Here is a 24751-nt window from a genome sequence, read left to right on the forward strand (position 1 = left end):
AATATTTGAATTAGCGCTAAAATCATTGCTAAATTTGCTAAATTATTTTGTGGCTAAATTTTGTATTTAATTGGCTGTCGTTTGTATGCAATGTATTGCTGCTTTATAAACCTACCCCGTTTTCATGTGTAAATATTAACCCTTTGTGTGCCACCCCACTAACACAAAAACGAAATCAAAAACCGCAAATTGTACACTCTTATCTACATACAACTTGCTGCCGAAAATATATACATAAATGGCCTAGGAAGTCTAGACTTAAATTACTTATCTTAACTTGACTTAATTTTTTTGCCAATTTCTTATAAGAAAAGCTGTGCAAGCCCTTATTAAAAACTAAAAAGTAAATGCAAGAAACATTAGACATTAATTTCGTATTTTTTATTACGACTTTGCGTAAGTTCTCAGCGGTGAGAGAATCAGGCTTGCCAGATGTTTGTTTTTATAATAATTCGAAATAAAGTGTTGGCCAGTTCAATAGAAAAGGGAAATGGTGGATCATAGATTTTTCTTTTTAATGCTTTTCCTTTTCAATTTTACAATATTTGGTTTCTTAAACAAATGGGTTCAGCATTTTTAAATTTTTTTCGATTTTGTAAAACAGGCGAAATTGAAAATTTCAAAGAAATTAATTTTTTTAAGACATTTTATCCCGAAAACTATTAGTCCCACAACAAAAATAACTTTACCAAAATTAAAAGAAAATATTAGGTTTTACATTACATAAAAAAAACTTTTTAAAATTGTTTTTTAACAATTTGTTTAAACACAATTTAAAAATAGGTTTTCTAATATATAATAATTCGGTTAAACATTAAAAAAATTGAAACTAATTTTTAAAAATTTGTATAAGCACTTTTTTTATTGCTCAAAAATGGTGTTAGCAACATCACAGATTTTCCAAAAAAACAACTGATTTGAATTAAAAGAAAAAAATAGTGAAAAAGAAAATGTTAAATTTATATATTATTTAATAAAACAAATTTTAAAACTATTTTTTAATAATTTGTAATAATTTTTTATTTTAAGGAATTTTAGTCCTACAACAATTGAATTTTTACATTGAAAAAAAAAAAATAATATAATAATATTAATTTTTTTATTAAAGTTTTTAAAAACTATTTTAGTGCTAAGATTATCACAGGTTTTCCCAAAAAAAAATTGTTTTTGACTTGTAGTTTTGTAAAAAAAGTAGTGAAAAGGAAAAAAAAATTTAAAATAATCTTTTAATAATTTGTTTAAGCAATACTTTTTCATTGTGAAAAAATCGTGCAAAGATCTTTACTAATTTTTCAAATAAAAAATATATTTTTAATATGAACTTTTGTAAAAAAATAATGAAAAACAGGTACAATTTTATATTATTTAAAAAACGTGCGTGTAGCGTAGTACACATAACAGAAGTGAACCTTTCAAGGCAGACAAAGAAAGAGGGAGAGAACCGACAGAGAATGAGAGAGAGAGAGAAAGAATATATATCTAAATAAATTCACACCATTTGCAGAGAATACAAATAGACAAAATTGACAAAAAACGGAAAAGGGTCGACCGGTGTAGGTAAACGCCGGACAAAAAGCGTGGCAACAACGCGCACTACTCCGAGCGTTTACCACCCGCACAAACGCAGCGATTTCAGGACCGCAGCAACGGCACAAATTACCGCAAGGCAATACCAATAAATCCGACAGCGGAATGGATAGCACTTTATAGTATGCACAAGCACTAGCCAGGAAACGGAAATAAGCGCCAAAAAGTAAGCACCAAAAAAAAGGGTCCAAAAAACGCCCCAAACAATAGGCACCAAGGAAATATAATGCCAAAAAGTAGGCACCAAAAATATATATCCTACAAGTTTGCACCAACAAACAAGCGCCAAAAAGTAGGCAGTGTTATTTCTCACTAGAAATTAGCAACCACAAGGAAGAACTCAGAAAGAATAGTATAAAGTGTATCTAAGATATACTATATATAAGGTATAGCTCTCTCTCTACTTTTCCTCTACGTTATATCTTTTTTCTCTCTCGCGGAACGTAAATGCCCAAAATGTTGCATGGCCTTGAAATTTTACTCTCCATTCTCGCTCGTTCATCGACGTCTAAGAAGTTTCATTTCAAGAAAAATATTTTTTACTAATAATAGTACTGTAATAATTAGTTTAAGGAATAAAGTTTTATTGTTTAAAAATCAATATTTGTAAAAAATATTAAAATTTTCATGCAGGTGTTTTTTTCATATCTGAGAAAAGAAATTATTGTATTTTTCCAAAGGTTCTTGATATGCTAAATCGAAATCTGATCAACGAAAAGACCCATCACTTCACGTTTTCGTGATATCGTATTTCGACTTACAAGTGCAAAAAATAAGATTTTTGGGATACTTAAGATTATGAAACTGCCTGGAATACTTGTTTTTCAACCCTCCCTTGGACAGCTTTTTAAAACCTTCGGTTCGACATCCGGGTCTGGCCTTTTTTCGTCCTATTCGAAGATCCTTTTTAAAAGGTTATATCCATAAATTGATAGAAAATTAAATTTTAGGGAGTCCAAGCTCAAGTCGTTAGCCTTCAAGCACAAGTCGTTAGCTATAATAGAAATATGTTAGATTCACGTCCGAAATAGAAAAAGACTAGCCAAACCCGTAACACTTTCTCTTTCTATTTAAAATTCCTTTGTTTATCTGCAAAAAGTCTTTATTTGCCTCTCAGACACCGTCTCCTGAAATATAAAATCATATAAACTGACGCATAAAACACCCAAGGAACATTAAGTAAGTAAGTAAGGATCCACTAAATTTGACTTGATATCTATCCTTCCCTACGGAATGGTAGTCTGGTGGACGGTTCTCGACAAGACTACTATTAGAAACAGGCTTCAGGAGGTTCAACGTATGGCGCTTATATGTGTCAGCAGCGCTCTTAAAACCACACCCTCTGATGCTCTTAATGCTCCTTTCTTCTAACAAAATGCAGACCGCCGCTCGGCTTGCCGCAACTCATCAATGACGCGTTTTAAGTGTTTTACACTCGGCCATTATACTCAGTCTAGGTCCAACCAATCCTGTTGCGTTTTGTTTGAATGAACGTTATTTTATAGGTTATTTAGTACTAGAATTCCAGCTAGACGTAAGTGGGTTTACAATATACCTGGTCGGAAAAACTTCTTCCTCTTCTTTTTGATTGACACGATAACCGCTTGAGCGAGTTTGGTCGAGTTTGACAAAGCGCGCCAGTCGTTTCTTTCCCGTGCACACCGGCGCCAGTTGGAAACACCAAGTGAAGCCAAGTCCTTCTCCACCTGATATTTCTAAGGCAGAGGAGGCCTTCCACTTCTTCAACTACCACCAGCTAGTACCACATCGAATACTTAGAGCCGCAGAGTTGGCAGGCGGGCCACATGATCCAGCCAACGAAGCCGTTGGCGGCGGTGGAAGACGTCAACGGTCGGAAAAACTGCTTGCAGTTATGTGCTGAATGCTCAAAGCTTTACGATAAAGTTCACTTTGGTGTCTACTCTAAGAAGCCAAAAGCAGGCGTTTCGGTTCGTCTTTCTAATTCCTGTAGCATATTTCAGGCTGATATCCTAGCCATTAATGAGGTAGCTGACAGGTTAGGCAAAAATGTGACTACTTTTAGAGATGTTTGTATTTACACCGATAGCTAAGCGGCGATTAAATCTTTTGGTGGAGTTGTGACTAATTCCATTATTTCACGCAAATACCAATTGTCTCTCAACGAGATGGAGGTACATTTCCGCATCCATTTGGAATCCCTTAGGGGAGTATCTGAGTCAGATATTTTTTCTGTCACTGTACCGCGTGTTATGTTACTAGGTTTAGATAGTTCGGTTCATCGTTCTTCAACGATACTGATGGCCTTGGTGATATACGTGTCAGCAAGATTAATGGGTTTGGATTTAAAACAAAATGGCTTAACGAGGAGTAGCAGATAAACTGTCACAATGTATCGGCAACCGTCTAAGTAAGTTGGTTTAAAGATCAACAACTAATAGGACTATGAATAAGTTCGTTTCGGTTTTACAACAGATGGCGTAACTTGATTATTATTCCATCGATCCACATTTCCAAACATTCATTGGAGAGCTACTGTCGTAAGGCACAAACGTCAGTATAAGTTTTTTATTTGAAGCGTAAACAACAATATTTTTACCACACTTGAAAATGTCGAATTTCGTGCCAAATAATGTGTTTTTGCGGGGAATTCTTCTTCATTATTTTAATATGAAGAAAAAAGCAGCCGAAAGTCATCGTATCTTGGTGGAAGTTTATGGTGAGCATGCTCTATCTGAGCGAACGTGCCAGAAGTGGTTTGCACGCTTTAAAAGTGGTGATTTTGGCTTGGAAGACGAAGAACGCGAGGGTGCGCCGCCAAAGTTCATGGATACCGAATTGGAGGAATTGCTCGATCAAGATCCGGCTCAAACGCAAGAAGAGGTTGCAAAAACTTTGGGAGTTGATCAATCAACCATTTCCAAACGTTTAAAAGCCATGGGAATGATCCGAAAGGTAGGCCATTGGGTGCCGTATGAATTGAAGCCAAGAGACGTTGAACGCCGTTTTATGGCATGCGAACAACTGCTTCAACGGCACAAAAGAAAGGGTTTTTTGCATCGAATTGTGACTGGCGATGAAAAGTGGGTCCATTACGACAATCCAAAACGTCGGGCAACGTATGGATACCCTGGCCATGCTTCAACATCGACGTCGGCGCAGAATATTCATGGCCTGAAGGTTATGCTGTGTATCTGGTGGGACCAGCTGGGTGTTGTGTATTATGAGCTACTGAAACCGAATGAAACGATTACGGGGGATGTCTACCGACGACAATTGATGCGTTTGAGCCGAGCACTGCGAGAAAAACGGCCGCAATACGCCGATAGACACGACAAAGTTATTTTGCAACATGACAATGCTCGGCCACATGTTGCACAAGTGGTCAAAACATACTTAGAAACGCTCAAATGGGATGTCCTACCCCACCCGCCGTATAGTCCAGACCTTGCGCCATCCGATTACTATCTCTTCCGATCGATGCAACATGGCCTGGCTGACCAGCACTTCCGTAATTACGATGAAGTCAAAAAATGGATCGATTCGTGGATTGCGGCAAAACCGACCGAATTTTTCACAAAGGGAATCCGTGAATTGCCAGAAAGATGGGAAAAAGTAGTAGTAAGCGATGGACAATATTTTGAATATTAAATTTGTAACCATTTTACGTCAATAAAGTTTCAAATTTCGAAAAAAAACCGCACGAACTTATTCATAGTCCATTACTTCTACCTACTTTCCAACCTTCGACATCTCACAGATAAAAAAATTTTGTTTATGTATCAAACTCGGCTGCAGGTTCGAGATACTCTTACGATATTAAACGAGATGTCAGATTATGCAGAAAAAGTAAATGGTCTGGTCTGGTAGAGAAGGTCATATGCTCAGTTCAGAGCAGGCTTTTTTCTCCAAGAGCTGAATCGCGATGAGGTGATATCAGTGGCAGAAGTCACAATCGACTTTAAGATCTCTTCCGTATCTTAGCTTAAAAACATTATATCTAATGCTGTTATATAACCTCAAATAGAGTCAGAAGTAATAATATTTGCAATACGTTGCGGAAATATCTCGAGAAACTGACGTTCTGTGTCTATTCTGAGTTCATATTTCGATTCAGTACGTGAAAAATCGTAGGAGAGACGTAAAGTGGTTCATGATTCTAAAATTTTATCGCCCTATCTTATTTTCCAAGCAAACATTTTATTTGATAAGGCAACATCGGCGAAGTCTTAAAAAGTTAAAAAGGAAATATTGAAGAAAAATGGAAATTGAAGCAAAAAAACTTGTTATTTAAGTGCTTTGCGTCAAGTTAAGTTACGTCAAATTAAGTTAAGTCAAGTCTAGACTAACTGGGCCCTTACGCTTCAGATAAGTTTTTTAAATAAAATATATATCTTTTTTCTTTTCCTTTACTGTCCGTGTGCGCTTTTTGTTGGCGTCAAATAAAAAAAAAACACAAAAAAATTTTATATATAAACGAAATTGAATATGAAAAAAAAAAAATCCCAAATAAAAACCATTCACTCACCAAACACACAGAAACCACTCCAGCAACGCTCTGGACCCTGTTTCGATTTCATCAGTGAAAAGGTTCGACTCCTCATTTTTCTACATTTCTTTCATTTCGTTGCTTTATTGCGTTTTTGTTGGTTAATTTAGTTTATTTATATAAATAATACTCATGGCTTATGTACTCTATGTATATTTGTATGTAAAGGAAATATATTTTTTTTTTGCAGAAAATGCCAATATTTTGTAGAATTAATTTGTGCACAGTTCTTTGGAATTCTAAAATTTAAAGAATCGCTAAAAAAAACAAAAAAAAATTTTAACAGAAATCCCTACCCACTTAAGGACGTTAATTGGTTCATTTATTTGGTTTGATTCTTTGAATACATTTTTTTGTCACTCTTTTATTAATTCGGTATAGGCCAAGAGTTTTGCTTGGCTTTTGTTTTTACGCATGAAATTTATTGCATTTCTGTTTATGCGTGTTGTTGTTCTTGTAGTTTTATAAGAATTTAAGGGTTTTATAAAAAATTTAACCTTTAGACCAAGGTTTTAGGTATAGCACATGAACGATTACTTTTGCACGCAACTGTTAAGATTTTATTTGTTTACGAATACCGCACCAGTGCACTTTGGTTTCGGGCAAATTGGAGGTTAGGTGCAGTAAACACTATGGATTTGCAGAATTTACATATCTGTGTATGTGTACAAATATTTAAAAAATTAAAAATAAATATCTAACATTTGGAGATTAAATTAAGCCTTTGACTGGCATTGAAAATGTGCTTATTGACTACTAAGTATTCACGTGACAAGCACTGCATTTTCCACAAATTTGAAAGAAAAGTTTGATATACAGAGTCGTGGTATCGTCCGGTGATTCCGAGGGTATCAGTCTGGTCACCCCATAAATACTGCGCCCAGTGGTAGGGGCGTTCGCAGAGCTGAGTCCGAGTACTTCATTGCTTCATTACACTTCCAATCAAACAAAATCTTATAAATCTGGTAAAAATTAAAAAAAAAAATTAAAAATTATACTGATCCTTAATGAAACTCTTCGAACAAGCATATTCAGAAAGTTACCAGACATATTTTTACTGGTAGCAGAGAACACCTAAAACAGAGAAGGTGCACTCCTGTACTAAAACTCGCGAGTACTATTCACGATTCTAAAAATCAACTGACTCAAATAGGAATAAAATTGGAGCTAGTCGCTTTTTTCACCTGCTGCGCTGTTTTAGACGTACTTTGCGGACAATTTTATTACCGAAGTGTCCCATTACTTCTTATAACCGCAACTCTAACTCTTTCGACAAGCAAAGTGTTCCTCTTTCTGACAGGTATTGTTTTTTTTTTTTAAATTCAGCACTTTATTAAATTTGGAGAATTTCGGCCTTTTTAAAAAAATAGTTAATCTATTATTTTAAATAAAGCAGAGGGTTACATTTTTTGGATATTTGTGAAGGGAGATCAAAAGAAATGATTAAAAAAATCTATAAAATTAACATTAGCATCGTAAGCATTGTATACGAAACGTATGGAAAAGTGCAATATACCTGGGGAAATTCAATATAAATTTTTTGAGTCATTGGGTAAATATTGGGGATTGAAAGAGAAAAATAGGTGGACATTTTTTTCGCCATATCACAAACTTTTTTTTGAGTCATCATAGTGTTTATTAAAAGATGCAACTCATAAATTTAAACAATACTTTTTGAACTAAAAATAAGTGGCAACACCGTTCAAAAAATACTTTTCACTCAAAGCATACCCTATCATAATTTGTGCAATTCCAACATCGTATTACTTATGATTAATTCATATCATGTCCGCGTTAAGAATTAGGTGGCAACACCATTCACAAATAATTTTAATTAAAGTCTTCTTTCTTTTTAACCCACATTTTAAGCTCCAGTTAAATTTTGCTATTAATTGAATTTAATTTTTACAATTAGATGGCAGGACCGTTTATAAATTAGTCAAGAAAAAAACACTGGTTTTGGGTCTTCCTAATGTTTGTCATAACTTAAAATTCATAATTTTTAACCATAATTTTTGAACTCAAAAATGTGGCAACGCCATACACAAATAATTTTAATTAATTCTAATATAATTTTAATTATTTTTATCCTACAAGTTTAATTTTGTAATTAATTGCATTTAATTTTTACAAATACGTCCTAAAGTTTACACAAGCTACCACTCATAGTTTTAAACAATAATTTTTTAACTAAAAAAAGTGGCAACGCCGCTGACAAAATAATTTTCAATCAAAACATTCCTTGCCATTATGTGCGTGCCACTAAATTCCATCACTTATAATATTCGCCTTAAGGATTAGGTGGCAACACCAGACACAAATTATTTTGATTAAATCTTCGTACATTCTTTTAAACCTACATCATAAGCTCCAGTTAATATATATTACAATTAATGATAATAATTGTTTGCAATTAGATGGCAACGCTGTTTATAAATTTATCAGGAAATTTTTATTTTGGGCGCTTCTAATGATTATCGTAAGCTACAATTCATAATTATAAACAATATTTTTTGAACTAAACAAGTGGCAACGCTATTCAAAAAATAAGTTTTACTCAAAATATTCCCTATCATAATTTAAGTGATACCAACATCCTATTACTTATAATTCATATACATAAGTTCGAATAATTTTCGCCTTCAGCATTAGGTGGCAACACCATACACAAATAATTTTAATTAAATTTTCCTTCTTTCTTTTTAACCCATATTTTAAGCTCTAGTTAAGTTTTGTTATTAATTAAATTCCATTTTTACAGTTAGGTGGCAACACCGTATATAATTTGAAGTGAAAAAAACTGACAACCTTATAAAACGTATTTTTTAATTAAAACCTTGCCTATCATAATTTGCATTACCCCAAATTCCTATTACTAATAATTAACTCATACAAATTCATACACTTTTCACTTACAGAATTAGGTGGCAACACCATACACAAATTATTTTATTTAAAGTTTCGTGTATTCTTTTAAACCTATATCTTAAGCACCAATTAAATTTTGTTTTTAACTAAATTAAATTTTTACAATTAGATGGCAATGCCATTTATAAATGATTCTTCATCATCATCATATTGGCATTACAGTCTGGGGTGGACTATTGCCTGCTCTACAATATGTCTTTCAACAACCCGCTTTCGCTCTATGTTGTAATGTTAATTCTCATCTTACGTGAGTCGTCTTCTACGTCTTGTAGTCATCGGCGCCTTAACCGGCCTCTCCTACTGAGCTAGTTGTCAAACCGTGTATGGTATGTACTGCCTTGTAATCGTATAAGGCCGAATATTTTCCTACGAATTTTTCTTTCAAATGCATCAGTGAATTTACGTTATTAGCTTTAAGACTCCATGTTTCACAGCTGTAGGTTAGAACCTTTTGATATGGCCAAAGTATGATTTGTAGTTGCCTGAATACGGTCTTGTATTAAAAAGGACGGATACTTATTTATACTGAGTACTACGCCTAAGTATTTAAACTCTTGCTTGAGTTCAAAAATATAGCTTCCGATTCTGATGTGGCTATCATGAAAGGATCGTGTAATGTACTTTGTCTTTTCTTCATTTATATTGAGGCCCGCTGGCCTTTTAGTTTGCAGCGTATGCGCATATTTGTGTTGATTTATAAAATATTGCGCCACTTTGAGCCATTTCGTTTATTGCAGAATGAATGCAGTGTTAAATTAAATAAAAGTGTTGTCGTTTCTCAGACTTTCAAGCCATTGCGAATGAAATTAAGCTTTTTCAAAATCCTTTTGATTCTGACATTGAAACCCTGGCTCCGGAAATCCAAAAGGAAACTATTGCTTTACAATGCAGTGATATGTTTAAGAACAAATATCAAAATTCATCTTTGTTGGAATTTTATAAGAGCCTTCCATTGGCACAGTTTGATAATTTGCATAAGTTTGCTCGTGGATTGTTTTCTGTTTTTGGTACTACGTACTTGTGTGAGAAAACGTTTTCCAAGATGAAATACACAAAGAAAGTTTACAGATCTAAATTAACCTATCAGCATCTTAAATCTCTTTTAATAATTGCTAGAAGTAAAATTAATCGATAACTACAAACAATGGTCGGTGGAAAATCACAATTACAGAAATCTCATTAGTATTTTTTTCATTTATTACTGGGACAAATTTCAATTAATTATTTTTTAGTTATTAATATGCTTAGGTACTTCATATTTCTGTCGTAAAGTTTTACCGTGCAAGTAAATAAAATCGAGTAATTATCATTCTCCTCCTTTAAAATTATAACAGCAATAGTAACAACAGTAAAACATTAGATGTCGTGGGCCATATTTATGACACTAATCTTAAGCTGTTGCGGGCCGGATTTGGCCCGCGGGCGGTAGTTTGGAGACCCCTGGTCCCCACCACCTTTAATGAATGCGTCTTGGCTTTTACATTTTCTATCCGATTTGGTCGCGCTTAGGCTGAAAATTTTCAGAATGAATTGTCTTTGATATTCTAAACAATTTTAATTATTTTTTCTTAATAAGCTTTACTGAAAATAATGAATAAAAATTAAAAAACAAAAAAACAATTTATGCAGTTTTCTGGAGTATTTTTTCTGCAATTAGTGCAAGCAAAACAGTTCAGTGCCTACATCTCAAAAATTTATTTGGATATTTTTTTATTCAGCGTAAACAATTTAATACCAAAAATACTCGAAGTAATCTTTTCGTATAAGCCAGTGTTATCTAAGAATTAAACTAATTTTTTTAAATAATTTATTTACTTAATAAAAAGAGTATTATTTGAGCCATGGAAATTTTTTTTGAACTCCACGCACTGCATTGCTTGTCGGTTTTTATACTGCAGTTCACAAATGTCAAATATGATTGACGTACGGCGCCACTTGCAAGAATTATAAATCTTTAGATAGAGTGATTAATTTTGCGCCAACTTGTACATACATACATATGAGTATATTGCCTCAATCAAACATCTGACGGTTTTTACACATTAGCAGTGTGCGCAGGAAGCATTCATGGTTTTCTTTGTGTGTGGGTACTTTGCCGCAAAATAATGCAGCCAATTCTCATGCGATACGTTCGCTATGATGTTTGCGGATATTTAAGTGTTAGCGCATACTGTATTAATACACATACATACGCATGTATGTATTGTACTTATATCTTAAGAAGCCCAAATGATGCTTATACCATTGACTGTACTTGATTTTTATTTTTGCTTTTCTTGTTTGCTTGCCAAATCGCGTCTAAGTCTGCTGATTAAATACATATTTATACATATATATGTGTAAATACATACATACATATGTACACATGTGCTTGAATTTGTATGTCTGCGCTTACTCCTTTACGTAAGCATACAAATCAACGTCGAAACTAGGCCAGACGGCAGGTTGTTGACTTTCTGCTAGCGATTGCCAAAGGATGCAGCACGTAGGATATGCACCAAATCAAACATACACACACACATACATAAATACACATATCACATATCACGTAAATGGAGTCTCGTTCTTTACAATTCTGTCGGTAATCTAATGTAAATATTTAATTTTCAGTGCCAAAACGTGCAACTCATTTGGACACAAAAATTTTTTTCTATTTTTAAGCCGTTGCTGGCTGCCAAAAGCAGCAACATTTTACTTAAATTTACGAGCCACGCCCACGTGGAAGGTCCGCAGCTTGGGCGTTAAATTGTATTTGTATTTACAAACTATTTATTACTTGGCCATTGAATAGCTAAATACTGGCACACCTTCTATTCCATTCGACGTTTCCCCCTCCCTATTTGATATTCCATCATTCAACAAAACGCGGCATCCCTTTGTTTGCACCACAGCTATTGTGGCAGCAACATTAAAACATTTCACGTTATTCATTCATCATTCATTCTGCATTTTCATTTACGCATTGACCAAAACAAAAGTTGCCACAAAGGCGTCCTTTTTCGCCCTTTGTTCATTGCTGTCCTGCGTCCTTTCTTGCTGCGCGATTTCTTTGCTTTCTTGCACTTCGCGTAGCTGCAGTCCCTCAAGTCTTTAGTGCGGACTGGGTTTATTTGTGCATCAATTACTATCACCATGATTGCAGCATGTGCCACACGTGCCACAAACACACCCTTTAGCACACATCCACGGTGTTGGTGTTGCTGGCAGTGGGGGGGTGAAAATGCGATAAATGGTAGCGACCAAAGATTAGCGGCACTATATAAATTTTCAGTATCGTCCGGATATATAGTGCATACATACATATCTACATTCCTATGTATGTGTAAATGTGTGAAAGTATATGTGCTTGGCGTGACTTGCAGCAAGTGGCGGAAACGTTGCTTGCAACAGCAAAACAATAGTAAATAAATTAGCGTAATTCGTTTCACATCTCGTTTATTATTCACTAATTTTTCTATTTTTACGAAATCTTTGAGTCATCATACATTTCTTGGAAACTCATAAATCTTTTAAGCGCAGCTAAGTGAAAAAAGTGGATTCTACTATACACAAATTTTAAAAACCCATAAAATCAATTTTCATTTTGACATTTTAGACATTGTAAAAATTTTGTGAACATTTTTAGTTGCCTCCAGTTTCATGTCTCTATTTTTTATTAATTATCCTGCCCATATTGGCAGCTATTAATAAGGGACTTTAAAATAGCTATGAGGCAATCCAATCAATGTTTTGCCCCAACTCTTCAGCCTATACCCTTACCAACCCCACTCTACTTACACTGGAAAAATTAAATTTAAAATTCCTTAATTCCGCTCCGAATATTCAGCAACCGTAAACTGAAGAGCCATAAAATATTTGAAGCACACCACAATATCAACTGGAGTATCAGAAGCTGCTGCTTTGCTACCTTTTCCGAAATCGTATAGAGCCGCATATTAACTACGAGAATCTTTGCGCTAACAACAGTCGCTGTATGGTGGATCTATTAGTGTAGAGGAATAGAGCATAGTTGCCTATTTTCATGGTGAATATAATTCAGAAAGCGTAACCAACATCAGACCGTTAACCGGCGCTCAGCGATTTTGCAATCAACAGCTGATTTGCTGACGCAAGCGGGGTTATGACCAAAGATGATAGATTTACCAGGTTTTCTCTTAAACTATGGTGAAAAAGAACATTGTGAGGGGAACTTCGGCTGCCATGTCTGAAATTGAAATTTGAATAGGTCGAGCCACGCAGCACCAAGAGATTTTGTGGCTCCTAAAACACTCAAGCTAAACAGCCCATTGTATTTAAAGCTCTGGAAAGAGGGTAGATAGTCAAGCAGGATAGGAGAAAAGTATCAAAGAAAGAGATAGGAAAGAATAGAGACAGAGACAAAGGTAGATAGACCTGTGAAAATTTTCCAGTTTCTTTGGTAAATCTGTAAATATCCTCTAGTTTAAGAGAACGCATATTACTCATTCTCACGACATCGGAATCAAAAACTCGCAGCCTTGCTCTAGCAAAGGCAGGACACTCGCAGAGAAAGTGCTTAGTGTTATCCGCCTCCTTCAAGCAAGACAGGCATATCGAGTCCTCAATGATTCCAATTGTGGTCATATACTGACCCCATGGGTTGTGTCCTGTAATAATACCGACCATCAACCGAACGTCTCTCCTTCCAAGTTTTAGTAGAAAGTTTGACAGTTTTCTGTCCGGACTTGTCACAAAACACTTTGCAGTTCTGCAGCGTTTTAGACCGCACCATCGCTTTTTATGTAAATTGTATAAATAATCGCTGATCCAATTCATTATGCCTTCGGAACTGATATTCCAATTATTAGCTCTGGCCCTTGTGGGGAATCGCTGATACACGGTTGATCTCTTCTTCAGCACCACAACAGCGGAGAAAGAACACCCCCTTGGGTACATCCTTTCTTGGCCCTGACGGTGATTAGTTCGCCATTGTTCTCACCAGCGGTTAACAGCCTCTAAGAGAGCATGGAATTTGTCTACTTTAAAATGATTTGGTTAACTCCATGTTGTTCGGCAGAGGAACGTATTGAGCCTCTGAGTGGCATTATCAAAAGCCCTCTCAATGTCCATAATTACGCCCATTGTGTACTCGTCAGCTTCCAGCCCGGCTTCAATCTTTCTAACAAGATCATGTAGGCTGATTCACATGATTTTTCACTCTGGTAAGCGTGTTGATTTCTACTAAGTGGACTTCTCGGCAATTCCTCCACTCGAATGTGTTTCTCTACCACTCGTTCTAGGCTTTTCAACAAGCTCGATGTCAAACTGATTGGTCTAAAGCTTTTAGCAAGGGAATAGTCATCCTTTCCTGGTTTCGGAATAAAAACTACTCTTACGCGTCGCCATTGGGATGGTATATAACCAGGTGCAAGGCCGGGTTTTTAAGATCCTTTTCAGAGCCTCAATCAGCCTGTCTCCTTCTTTCTTAAGCATTGCTGGATATATTCCGTCAGGTCCAGGGGACTTACAGTTTTCAGAGGAAGATAAGGAAAAGCTTATCGATTCTTTTGTCACTATCCAACTAAGAATATAGCTTCTGTACCTAGAGGCTGCCATGTCACTTTCGGAACTCATCCAAATTCTGCACGATCATTTTACATGTATTCACACCCCGTCCAATCAGTCATTTTTCAGAGTGCATCGAAGTTCTATTGGTTAATTGTTTTCGTATATCACTAACAGAAGCTAAATTAAACCTATCTCAAGTGACGTCAGCCTACGATGGTTTATGACAGCGTTTCGTTTACGACAGGTAAAAACTAGACGTAGGTAAAAACTGAGATCATGTTGGTGATACACGAAAAAAGTAAACTCAATTATGGTTCACGCTACTTCGTTGCCATCTGAATAACTGACTGATTAAACGAGCGTAATAATACGTGTGAAATAAGCGGGCATAATTTTGCTGTCAAATTCCAAGTGACGTGGCAACGGAATTACTCTCATAATCTTACTTCGGATGAACAAACCTAGTAATCTATGATACTTCGCTTATTTTAGAATTTTTGGTTGCTCATCATATATTTACATGCTCACCTGAGAAAGGACAGAGTACAGAATTACCCAGATTGAAATAGAAAAGTAAGCACAAGTTTCTGTTCTTCTTTTTGATTGACGCTATAACCGCTTAAGAGAATTTGGCCAAGTTTCATAAAGCGCACCAGCCGTTTCTTTCTCGCACTAACCGGCGACAGTTGGACACACCAAATGAAGTCAAATCCTTCTCCACCTTATCTTTCCAACGCAGGGGAGGCCTTTCTTTTCAACTGAAACCACCAGCTGGTACCGCATCGATTACTTTCAGTGTTGGAGCGTTTGTCTCCATTCGGACGACTTGACCCAGCTAACAAAGCCGCTGGATCTTTATTCGCTGCGCTATGTCTATGTCGTCGGAAGGCTCATACAGCATATTTCTCCATCGCCTGCGATACTTGCCGTCGCCAACGCGCAAAGGTTCAAACATCTTCCGCAGAATCTTTCTTTCAAACACTCCAAGGGACGCCGCATCGGATGTTGTCATCATCCAAGCTTCTGCGCCATACGTTAAGACGGGCATGATGAGGGCTTTATAAAGTATTAGTTTTGCTCGTCTGGAGAGGACTTTTTTACTCAATTGTACTTAGTTCAAAGTAGCACTTGTTGGCAAGAGAGATTCCCCGTTGGATTTCCAGACTGACATTGTGTTATTGGTGTTAATGCAGGTTCCTACGAAGTCTTTTGCAACCTCCAAATCATACCTGCCAACTATGCCGATGTCACTCGGGTGCCGATACGCGAGTGCGCCATCTGTTTGTTTGATGACAGGAGGTACTTCGTTTTGTCTTCGTTCACCACCAGACCCATTCGCTTTGTTTCTTTATCCAGTTTGGAGAAGGCAGAACTAACAGCGGGGTTGTTCAGGCCGGTGATGTAAATATCAGCAATTGTACGCTCTTATTAAAAACTTTGCCTGAGCGATTAAGTTCTGCGGCTCACACGATCGGCGGTTTTGTTGTTCTTTAGCCGCGTTATCGCTATTCTCACCTCGTTATGGTCGGGAAGGGGAACGACAATTCCGTCGTCAACGATTGGGGTATCGGGATCTTCACCTTCTCTCTGACATGAGCAGCTGTCACTATTGAACAAGTTCAAGAACTGTTCCCTCCATAATTTAAGTACTCTCTGGATGTCAATCACCGAATCGCCGTCTTTGTGCTCCGATCTTGAAACCTTCTGTGAGCGGTCGTACTTTCTGGTAGTATTTTCGTGTGCTGGTCTTATTTTCCACCATTTCAAGCTTCTCGCACTCACGTATTTTGACCTCTTGTTTCTTCTTTCTGATAATACTCTTCGTTTGTCTTCTAGTGATCCCACATAGCTGGCATTGCGTCCGATCGCAGATGGCCCCATAGACAACATCCTTTCTTTCTGCGGCAGCACGACATTCCTCGTCGTATCAACTGTGTTTTCGGGTTCACCGGAATCCGTTTTCTTCTTCGGCAGCGGTACGTAGAGAACGAGAAATGTTGCTCCATCCCTCGTGTAAGTCGGCTTGTTGGGTAGTACGCTCTGAGAGCAGGAGTGAGAGTCGAGGTTAATACATATTACGAATACTTATTTGTTTTTATTTACGAGTTGATGGTTTGAATGTCGAAGTTTTCAGCTTCTTTGTTGTTGCCTGGTTTGCTAGTTTACATTCTCATTGAAATTTTTACATTCAAAATATAAAATTGCAGAAACAAAATACAAGTACATAATATTGATCTAGTGCCACCAACTGTTATAGATTCTTCCTGCTTTTAGTTGCGTATTCTACAGTCTATCTGGATTTAAATTTTTTGAACCAAGCTCGCGGATGGACCACCTTAGGCTGACACTCGCCACCAGACTTTGATCAGCTAGAAAAGGTATCCTCGGAGACCGCAGCCTGTTTTTAAGTTAGGTGAAATATGCCCTGTGCAGCCATCTTCAGCTCAGAAGCCTAAAAGTTATCTGGTTGTTTTCAATAAAAACTGATAATTTGCGTCAATCGAGAATTAGGACCTATAAAACTAAGAAAACCCAACATAGGCACACACGAAATATCCACTGTGCGTTTTATTGATATCTTCCATGTGCGCCATTTCAGATTCCATTCAAGATTCCCTCAGTGTAATAATACACTCCTTCCAAGTATTTCTCTAGTTATTGACGCCGTCAGCAAAGTGGCTGTAGCAAACCACGGACAACTCAGGGGTGAGTGCGTGGCGTTTCGTTGCGTTGTTGGCAAAACAATCAATGTTTTCACTACTCACCCTGCAAAACTCCATTTCCATTGCCCACGTATGCGTATAGCAGAATTTACCGCTTGTTGCTGCTGTTGTTGCTACTGCCGTTCTGGTTGTTGCTTCTGCTTCTGCTAATGATGATGATGTTGGCGCTACTGTAAATACGCTCCACTTCTGCGCTTCTGTCATTGATTGTTTTTACTCTTTATTCATAAAACTCAAATTTCGATGAATATCCACCCTTAGCACGAAGAGACACTAATACCATAGCAAAAGTAAAATCGTGAAAAGCCTAAAAAAAAAATAAAAATAAAATAAGATAAACAACATACCAGGAACAAAGTCAGTCAATCTCAATATATAAGTTGGTATTGTTGGAGAATTACGTATGTAAAGCATAGCTCATTTCTGGCATACCCTGCAGGTAAAATTTGAGCAAGTGAAACAAATTTCTGTTTCGGAACTATTGGGTTGGCAACCAAGTAATTGCGGATTCCATTCATAGATGGCTTCAGTTGAATTTTTAGGTTTGCAGACGTAGTACAAATGTAAAACACATTTTCTTATTTGATAGTTGGCAGTTCAGCTGTCAATCAGTAAAAACAGTTTTTCGATCGGTTGCGTAGTTTTCGTTTGGCGTTCGTTGAAAAATGGAAAATCAAAAGGAAGGTTTTCGTCATATTTTCCTCATAAAATGTTATGTGCTGTTTATGGTGACGAAGCCTTAAAAGAACGGCAGTGTCAAAATTTCGTTCTGGTGATTTTTAACTCAAAGATTAAAAACGCTCTGATCGACCAGTTGAAGTTGATGACGTCGTAATAATCAAAGCAATAATCGACAGGTGAAGATTATTCAGATGAGTTTGAAACGTTCTCGGGGGTGAAGCAAGGGTGTCTGCAGTCTTTTTTACTTTACGTTTACCTTTACTTCTTGCGTTACATTTAAATCATAGGCTTGGCATAGGTTGATCTCACGGATTGACGAGTGAATCTGTCGAAAACACGGCGACGTTGATTTCGTCCTGGCGCAGCTATTAAGCGAACACCGATGTTTCCAAAAATAGATATGGCCGGTAGTCTTTATTGCCAAGATTGCATGGACAAAGAGTAGACCGAGGCCGAACATGCGGCGTTTTATAACAGCAACTTCGCTAAAGAACGCCATAATTTAGCAAGCAAAACTGGTATGTTTCTAACGTCCAATAATCTGGTCCCACAAATGCTTGAGACGGATAAAAAGTAGAGATCGGTACAAGCTTTTGCAACACGAATTATCGTGAAACTTCGCAACATATATTGGAGGCGAAGGAATGTTGCGAGACGAACGCAGCAGCAGGTATAACTGCCGTATTGATAAAATGCAGCAAGACGGACAGCAAAAAAACGTAACTGACGATTAAGCTCACGAAGGCCTCCGAAGGCCTAATTACCAAAACAGCATCCCAGTAAGATGAACCGTCGGACATGAGGTCCTTTTCGTGACGTTAAAGTCTCCCACTGACCAAGGCTAAAGGTAAAAGAAATCACAGCTCGTTAAAAAAAAAACTAAATGACTTGCATGAAGATTTGGATGGTGGATCGAAAGTTGACGATCTGAATATTAGGCTGCTTTTCATTAAGAAATAGGATATTTTTTTATATGATTGCTACCAGCATTTAGAAGAGGAGCTAAGAGGTTGCTTCCGAATTTGTATATTATTTTCACTAGATCTATTTTTTCTTTGTAAGCACCAAATTTTCCATTTTTGCAAAATCGCTTATTTTTTTTTTTTTTTTTTGCGGATGATCAGGTTAAAATGCCATTTGAAAAAGATATGTTCTGCGTCATCTTTGACAGCATCCCCGTATATGCATGTGGAGTGTTCGAATTTCCCTATTTTGAACAGGTGTTTCTGGAAATACTCATGTCCCGAAAGCATTTGAGTTGTATAAAAATTCACTTCACCGAAGGTCTTGCCGTACCATGTAGCGACGTCTTTTATTAGCCTAGCTGTCCATCGGCCTCGTGTTTCGTCCTTTATTTCGCGCTCTGCAGTTTTACTAACTCCTTCTTCCATTCTTTCGTTCTTTGTCCACAAATTTTTCGGTTAAAAATCTAGTAAGCCTATCGGAACCGCTTTTCTCATCAACAGCTGACCCTGATACAGGGCGGTAGGCAGACACAACTCTCAGAGCTGTCGTTCGTTGTACCAAAGCTTACAATTTGTCTTTAGCGCATTTGCCCACAATTCAGCTCCGTATAAGAGAACGGAGAGCGTGGCAGCCATTATTATTTTCAGTTTCCATCAGCCTATTGAGTAGGGATGCCATTTTAGCAGCTTTCTTAGCTGTGGTTTTTATTTGTGCCCAGATAGTTAGTCTTGGGTCCAGTCTTATGCCTAGGTACTTTAGAACCTGTTTTGTGGTTAACGTACTTGGCCAAGTTTGGGATGGGATGTGCTTCTTTGTGAGAAATATTAGCTGCGGTTGGAAGTGATATGCTATGGATACCAGAACCTATCTGTCGAATTGGGTACGAGTTTCAAACTGACTACGAGTTTCAAACTAACAAAGAGAAAAAATATGTTCCATCTGGCTTTTGGCATTTGACTTTGACGAAAAAATATCCTCAGAAATAGAATGATCTGCCGAAACGATTATGTTTATTAGCCGCATACAGGCTTTAACCATTCAGAGATGCTTCAAGAAGAGATGCTTAAGAGATGCTACAAAGCCAGCCATTGAAGTCATTCGAATGAGACTGTACTCAATGTTTACTCTTTGTTACCTACTCTATAACTTCGGATTATTCTGACTAAACTCAGGCACTTCACTTGCAAACTTAGTGTCAGTTTCCGCTCAATTTTAAATAACCTGTGATAATGATGCTGGCGTCATCTTGCACGCTGTTTTCGAGACGTTAAATGAGCACTATTTTGCCATAAGAGGTACATGAAATTTCACGCATGTTTCACGGCAATGCAATTTGTATAGATTTTGGCAGTCATTTCACGCGAAACGCAAACTTTGTACTCTACTTGATATGGGAAAAGTAATAATAGTGGACTTGTATTAATTTCTCATATTGGATTTCCCAGCAGGGTTATGCCAGCAACTCTGCTACTACGACGCAACAAGGTGATGAGAGCAACAACAATAATAAAAATAATCACAACAGAATGACAATGTCACGCATTCATCCCCAAAGTGTGGCACGGTCATGTGTTGAGCGCCTCATCATGTATTGATGTGAGTGTATATGTGTACATGTATTTGTAGTACGTACATTGACTACAGGCAAGTGCTACGTGGCATGCCACATATTAAAGATGCTTAGGTCAATTTATTTGCGTCGCATGATGTTGACTGGATTTTGAAATTGCCGTTGCTATTGTTGTTGCTATTTTTTGTTGCCATTGTAAGAGGAAGAGCAAATTTATAAGAGCACCTAATGAAGGCAACAACAAAGAAAATAAGTGACATTGCGCAGCAGCATGCAAACAGAGTGGCCACTTAAGCGGCTGTTGCAAAAACGGTGGACAAAAATATCGAAACAAAAACATATACACATACATACATACATTCATACACACACAAAAAAACTGAAAGTAAAAAAAATTAAGTTGGAGTAGCAGTCATTTGTTATTTGTAGCGGAAATTCCTACCAAAATAAGTCGAAAGAAATAAAGGTGGGCCACGAAAAAGGCTATGAAAATACAAAATAAACAAACCGTATTGATATACACAACATACATAGCTATGCACAAATGGGTGTGTATGTGTACGAATGCGAAGCAAAATCAAAAGCAAGAAGAGAAATTTAAAATACGATTTAAGGAATCGTGGGTAAGGAATTTCTCAGCGCCGTATTACGGGCTACTTCCTGTTGTCAGGTATTCACCACAGTCAAGCGTAGTTAATACCCCGCAGGAATATTCACTGGCAACGCCCAGTTAGAGAATTTGGAGCATTTATAAAGAATATTTTGTATGAAAAGGTGCAGTTAGATAAATTTCATTAAAAAGTGTTAAGGAATTAAAATTTTTTTGCGAAGGTTTTCTGGTATATTTGGTAAAAAAATCGATTTTTTTCTCTTTCTCTTATCACTTTTTGAGGATATTCGCAATATGTGTGTTAATAGAGTTTTGGAAATTCGCAACCACGAGGACAGTGAAAGAACTTAAGGCCTTATGTACTAGCTTCTCGAAAAGGCAAAAGGTTAGATTAGATAAGATTGGATTTGTGGAGGTTGGTCAAATCCAAGCACTTAGACCATTGTATTACACCCGGTTTGAATTCAGTAGAAGGAATAGAAATAGGAAAGATAATATGTGGGTGGTGAGACGGAAAAAATAGTTTGAGATCACTCTTCCACAAATCTCTTGGATTCATTGATGAATCTTAAGAGATCCGAAAGAGAAAGAGTATGAACTTTATCCGTACTCAGTACATCGTAACCCAATATCCTAAGTCTGATTCTGGAAAACGCCGGACAGCTACAGAGAAAATGCTCTGCAGTGTCGTCATTCTCAAGACAGGATAGCTGTCGACGACCCCCATGGCAGCCATATGCCGACACAGGCGTTGTGCCCTGTGATTACACCCACCAGTACTCTCAAGTCCTTTCTGCTGAGTTTTAGGAGAAAGTTTGCTATTTTCCTGTTTGGTTCTTTCACAAAGCACTTGGCTACTCTGCACGACCTCATGAAGTCGTCATAGTCCATAGTTCAGTCGATGCAGAATTGACACCTAGAAAGGGTTCAGAGCCTAGTGGCATACTTACAGAGCCTTGATTAGCCAGTTTATCAGCTAACTCGTTCCCTGCAATACGAAAATGTTCAGTCACCAAAAAAAGACAAACTTTGTTGTGTTTTGCAACACTGTATAATCTTGCCTTACATTCATCGACCAATTTCGAAAACCCACGCTGGGTTAGCAAGGGCTTTCGGTGCAGCTTCACTGTCACTACAAATTGTGGCCAGTGCTTTCTTCATTTCCCCAGACTACGTTTAACTTTAGCCTGTACGTCGCCTTCATCGCTTCCTTTCGAACTTGCAGATCTAGAGAGGTCTGCAAACTTTCCCCAAAAGTGAAAGCACCAGAAAACGCGGGACAACTAACAATTTTCGCGCGAAGAAAAAATCGCGTTAGCGTTAACGAAGAAAAAAATGCCAATTGTGCCGTATTAAAGCTTTTAAAAGTATGCTGCCATAAGAAAAAAAAAGTCTGCCATGAAATCTTACTGCGGATTTTTATTTTAAATGATTTTTTTTTAATTTTTCCCGCTTGTTAAACATTTTTTCTGTCCTTGAAAATTCGCTACATAGAATTTAAAAAAAAAATCTGTCCTTCTTTTCCCTAGACCCACATTTTCGACAAAAATCCCTACATGTAGGGAATTTTCCCTACATTTACCATCACTGCGTCTGAAGCCATTTGCTACGAGTGCTTCACTTGATGTTGGTTTCCAAGGCTGGAATGTTGAGTGGTTACATAGACCAAACGCTTTCAAAAACTTTCACAAAAAATAGTTCGCATACATCAAATCAATTACCCTGGGTGCGATGATAAACTTTTCACCAAATATACATATTTGACCGAGCTTGTCTTCGAATTTGTTTTCTCAAAATTTCCCTACAACTGAAGGCACATAAAGACTTATGCCAACTCCGAGCGGCAAATGGTTTTCTTAGGAAAAGCTTTTTGGTGGCAGTATGAATACTCCTTTCGTGCTATGTAAAGTATTATTATTATTATTGTTGTAAATAGGTCCAAAATGTAAAGAATTTAATCTGGTTTTCAGGAAAGGCTATATTAACGTAAATTATTTATGTATATTGTAATATTTTTTCAGCCAACTTAAGTGTTTCGAAGTAGACCACAAGAATATGCATGGAAACCATTTTATGAACTATAAGGGGTTGAAAAAAATGCATAAATATTCTTTAAAAACGGAAGTGATTTACATATTGTACATACACATAATTTAGTTTAATCTGCTAAAATATTAGTTTTTTGAACTTGGTTTCCCTACAGGGTAGTTAGATTTATACCGCAAGTTATGTTGAAGAGCGAATTCGCCGCAAGTTTCACGTAAGATTCTCATTTGGGTTCGCTCAAATTCTTCAGAAAGTTAATGCATAGTTTGCAAAATATTTTCATTTATGCGTGTGTTTGTAAGTTGATGCGTATGGTATGTCAGCATCTATAGGTAGTAAGGCATAATCACATGCAGCATATAAAATGCGATGTTCTGGCCACAAATCTCAGGAGCATACGGGCATTTGGTGCTTTAAAGCGACCAACTTCTGCTTGCGGAACTCAAGTAGTTATCTATGCTCAAGTAGTAGTGAAGTTTTCCATGTGTACGAAGACTTTTAAATTAAGGTGTGTTTGCAAATTTACCAAAATTATTTAAAATATTTAATAATTAAGTTGTCACTGCTTTTGCTCACCCAGTGACAAATACTAGGAAGTCATTCTGAGCCTTTAATTACAGCCTGCGCCAACAAATGTTGGCAAATAAACATTTTGAGTAGTTTTGTCTATTTTCTGCCTTTTTAACGTTAATTTTTTTTTATAAAAGTATAGCTGATTGTCGAACAAAAACCATAAATATTCAAATTTCAAACTTTACACAAAAATTAGAAAATTTCCATAAACTTTTCATCACAATTGCACGGGTTTTAATTCGAATTTCCAGACATATTTTTGGTATGCAGCTCTATAGCTTATTAAATTTTAGTATAATGAAGTGAAAATTTAAGGTGTTACATACATACGTCCAGCAGCGCCAAAAATACGTTAAAAGAAAAACTGTTGTTAGAAGGGATAACAATAGAAATAAAAGTAAAAAAATTGTATACAGTCTGTCAAGCCAAATTTTTAAATTTCGAAAAGTTTTGCAATTTACTGCATTAAAAAAAAAAATTATACATTTAACGTCATAAATGTCACACTTTAATTATGTTTACAAAATTTTGTAATAAAAATATGAAAAATCCGGCTCGACAGACTATAGAGAAAACACTTTCGAATGATTTAAAAATCAAAAAATATTAAAAACTATATGAGCTATGAGCCGGAAAAAGTAGTTTCGAGGAAAACGAGTTTAAGCTTTCAAGTGCATTTCACTCGAGGTCGTGAGCATTAAAGCCAAAAACTTAAAATAATTTTTTTAATTTATTTGTTTCTCTCTCCATCTGATCTGACCACTGACTTTGCGATCTATATAACGACGATTTAACATTTTCGAAAATCACAAATAAGACACACAACTGTTCGCTTCGAATGATCAAGAACAACTAACCTTTAGTTTTATAAACCTTGCCTTATCGACCTTACACATACTCTCATAATGTTTTATAGATGTCCCTATATAAACTTTAGAATAACTTAAGAACCGACAGGGTGAAAGGCTCCGAAAGTAATGGCCAGCTACTTCAAATGAAGGAAAGCTACCTGT

The 24751-nt window shown here is 36.6% G+C and overlaps 1 protein-coding gene across 8 annotated transcripts in view; it reads left to right on the forward strand.

Moving 5' to 3' along the window:
• LOC128857068 (proton channel OtopLc) overlaps positions 1 to 24751 on the forward strand; it is a 121219-nt gene that overhangs the window by 8204 nt on the left and 88264 nt on the right. The window contains exon 3 of one of the 8 annotated variants that reach the window (XM_054092625.1): positions 6106 to 6156. The exons of the other annotated variants lie outside the window; for them this stretch is intronic. Within the exon in view, the coding sequence (XP_053948600.1) occupies positions 6106 to 6156 (51 nt within the window). The remainder of the gene's footprint in view (positions 1 to 6105; positions 6157 to 24751) is intronic. 8 annotated transcript variants of the gene reach the window in all.

This window comes from Anastrepha ludens, chromosome 3, assembly GCF_028408465.1.
Source record: "Anastrepha ludens isolate Willacy chromosome 3, idAnaLude1.1, whole genome shotgun sequence".
NCBI lineage: Eukaryota > Metazoa > Arthropoda > Insecta > Diptera > Tephritidae > Anastrepha > Anastrepha ludens.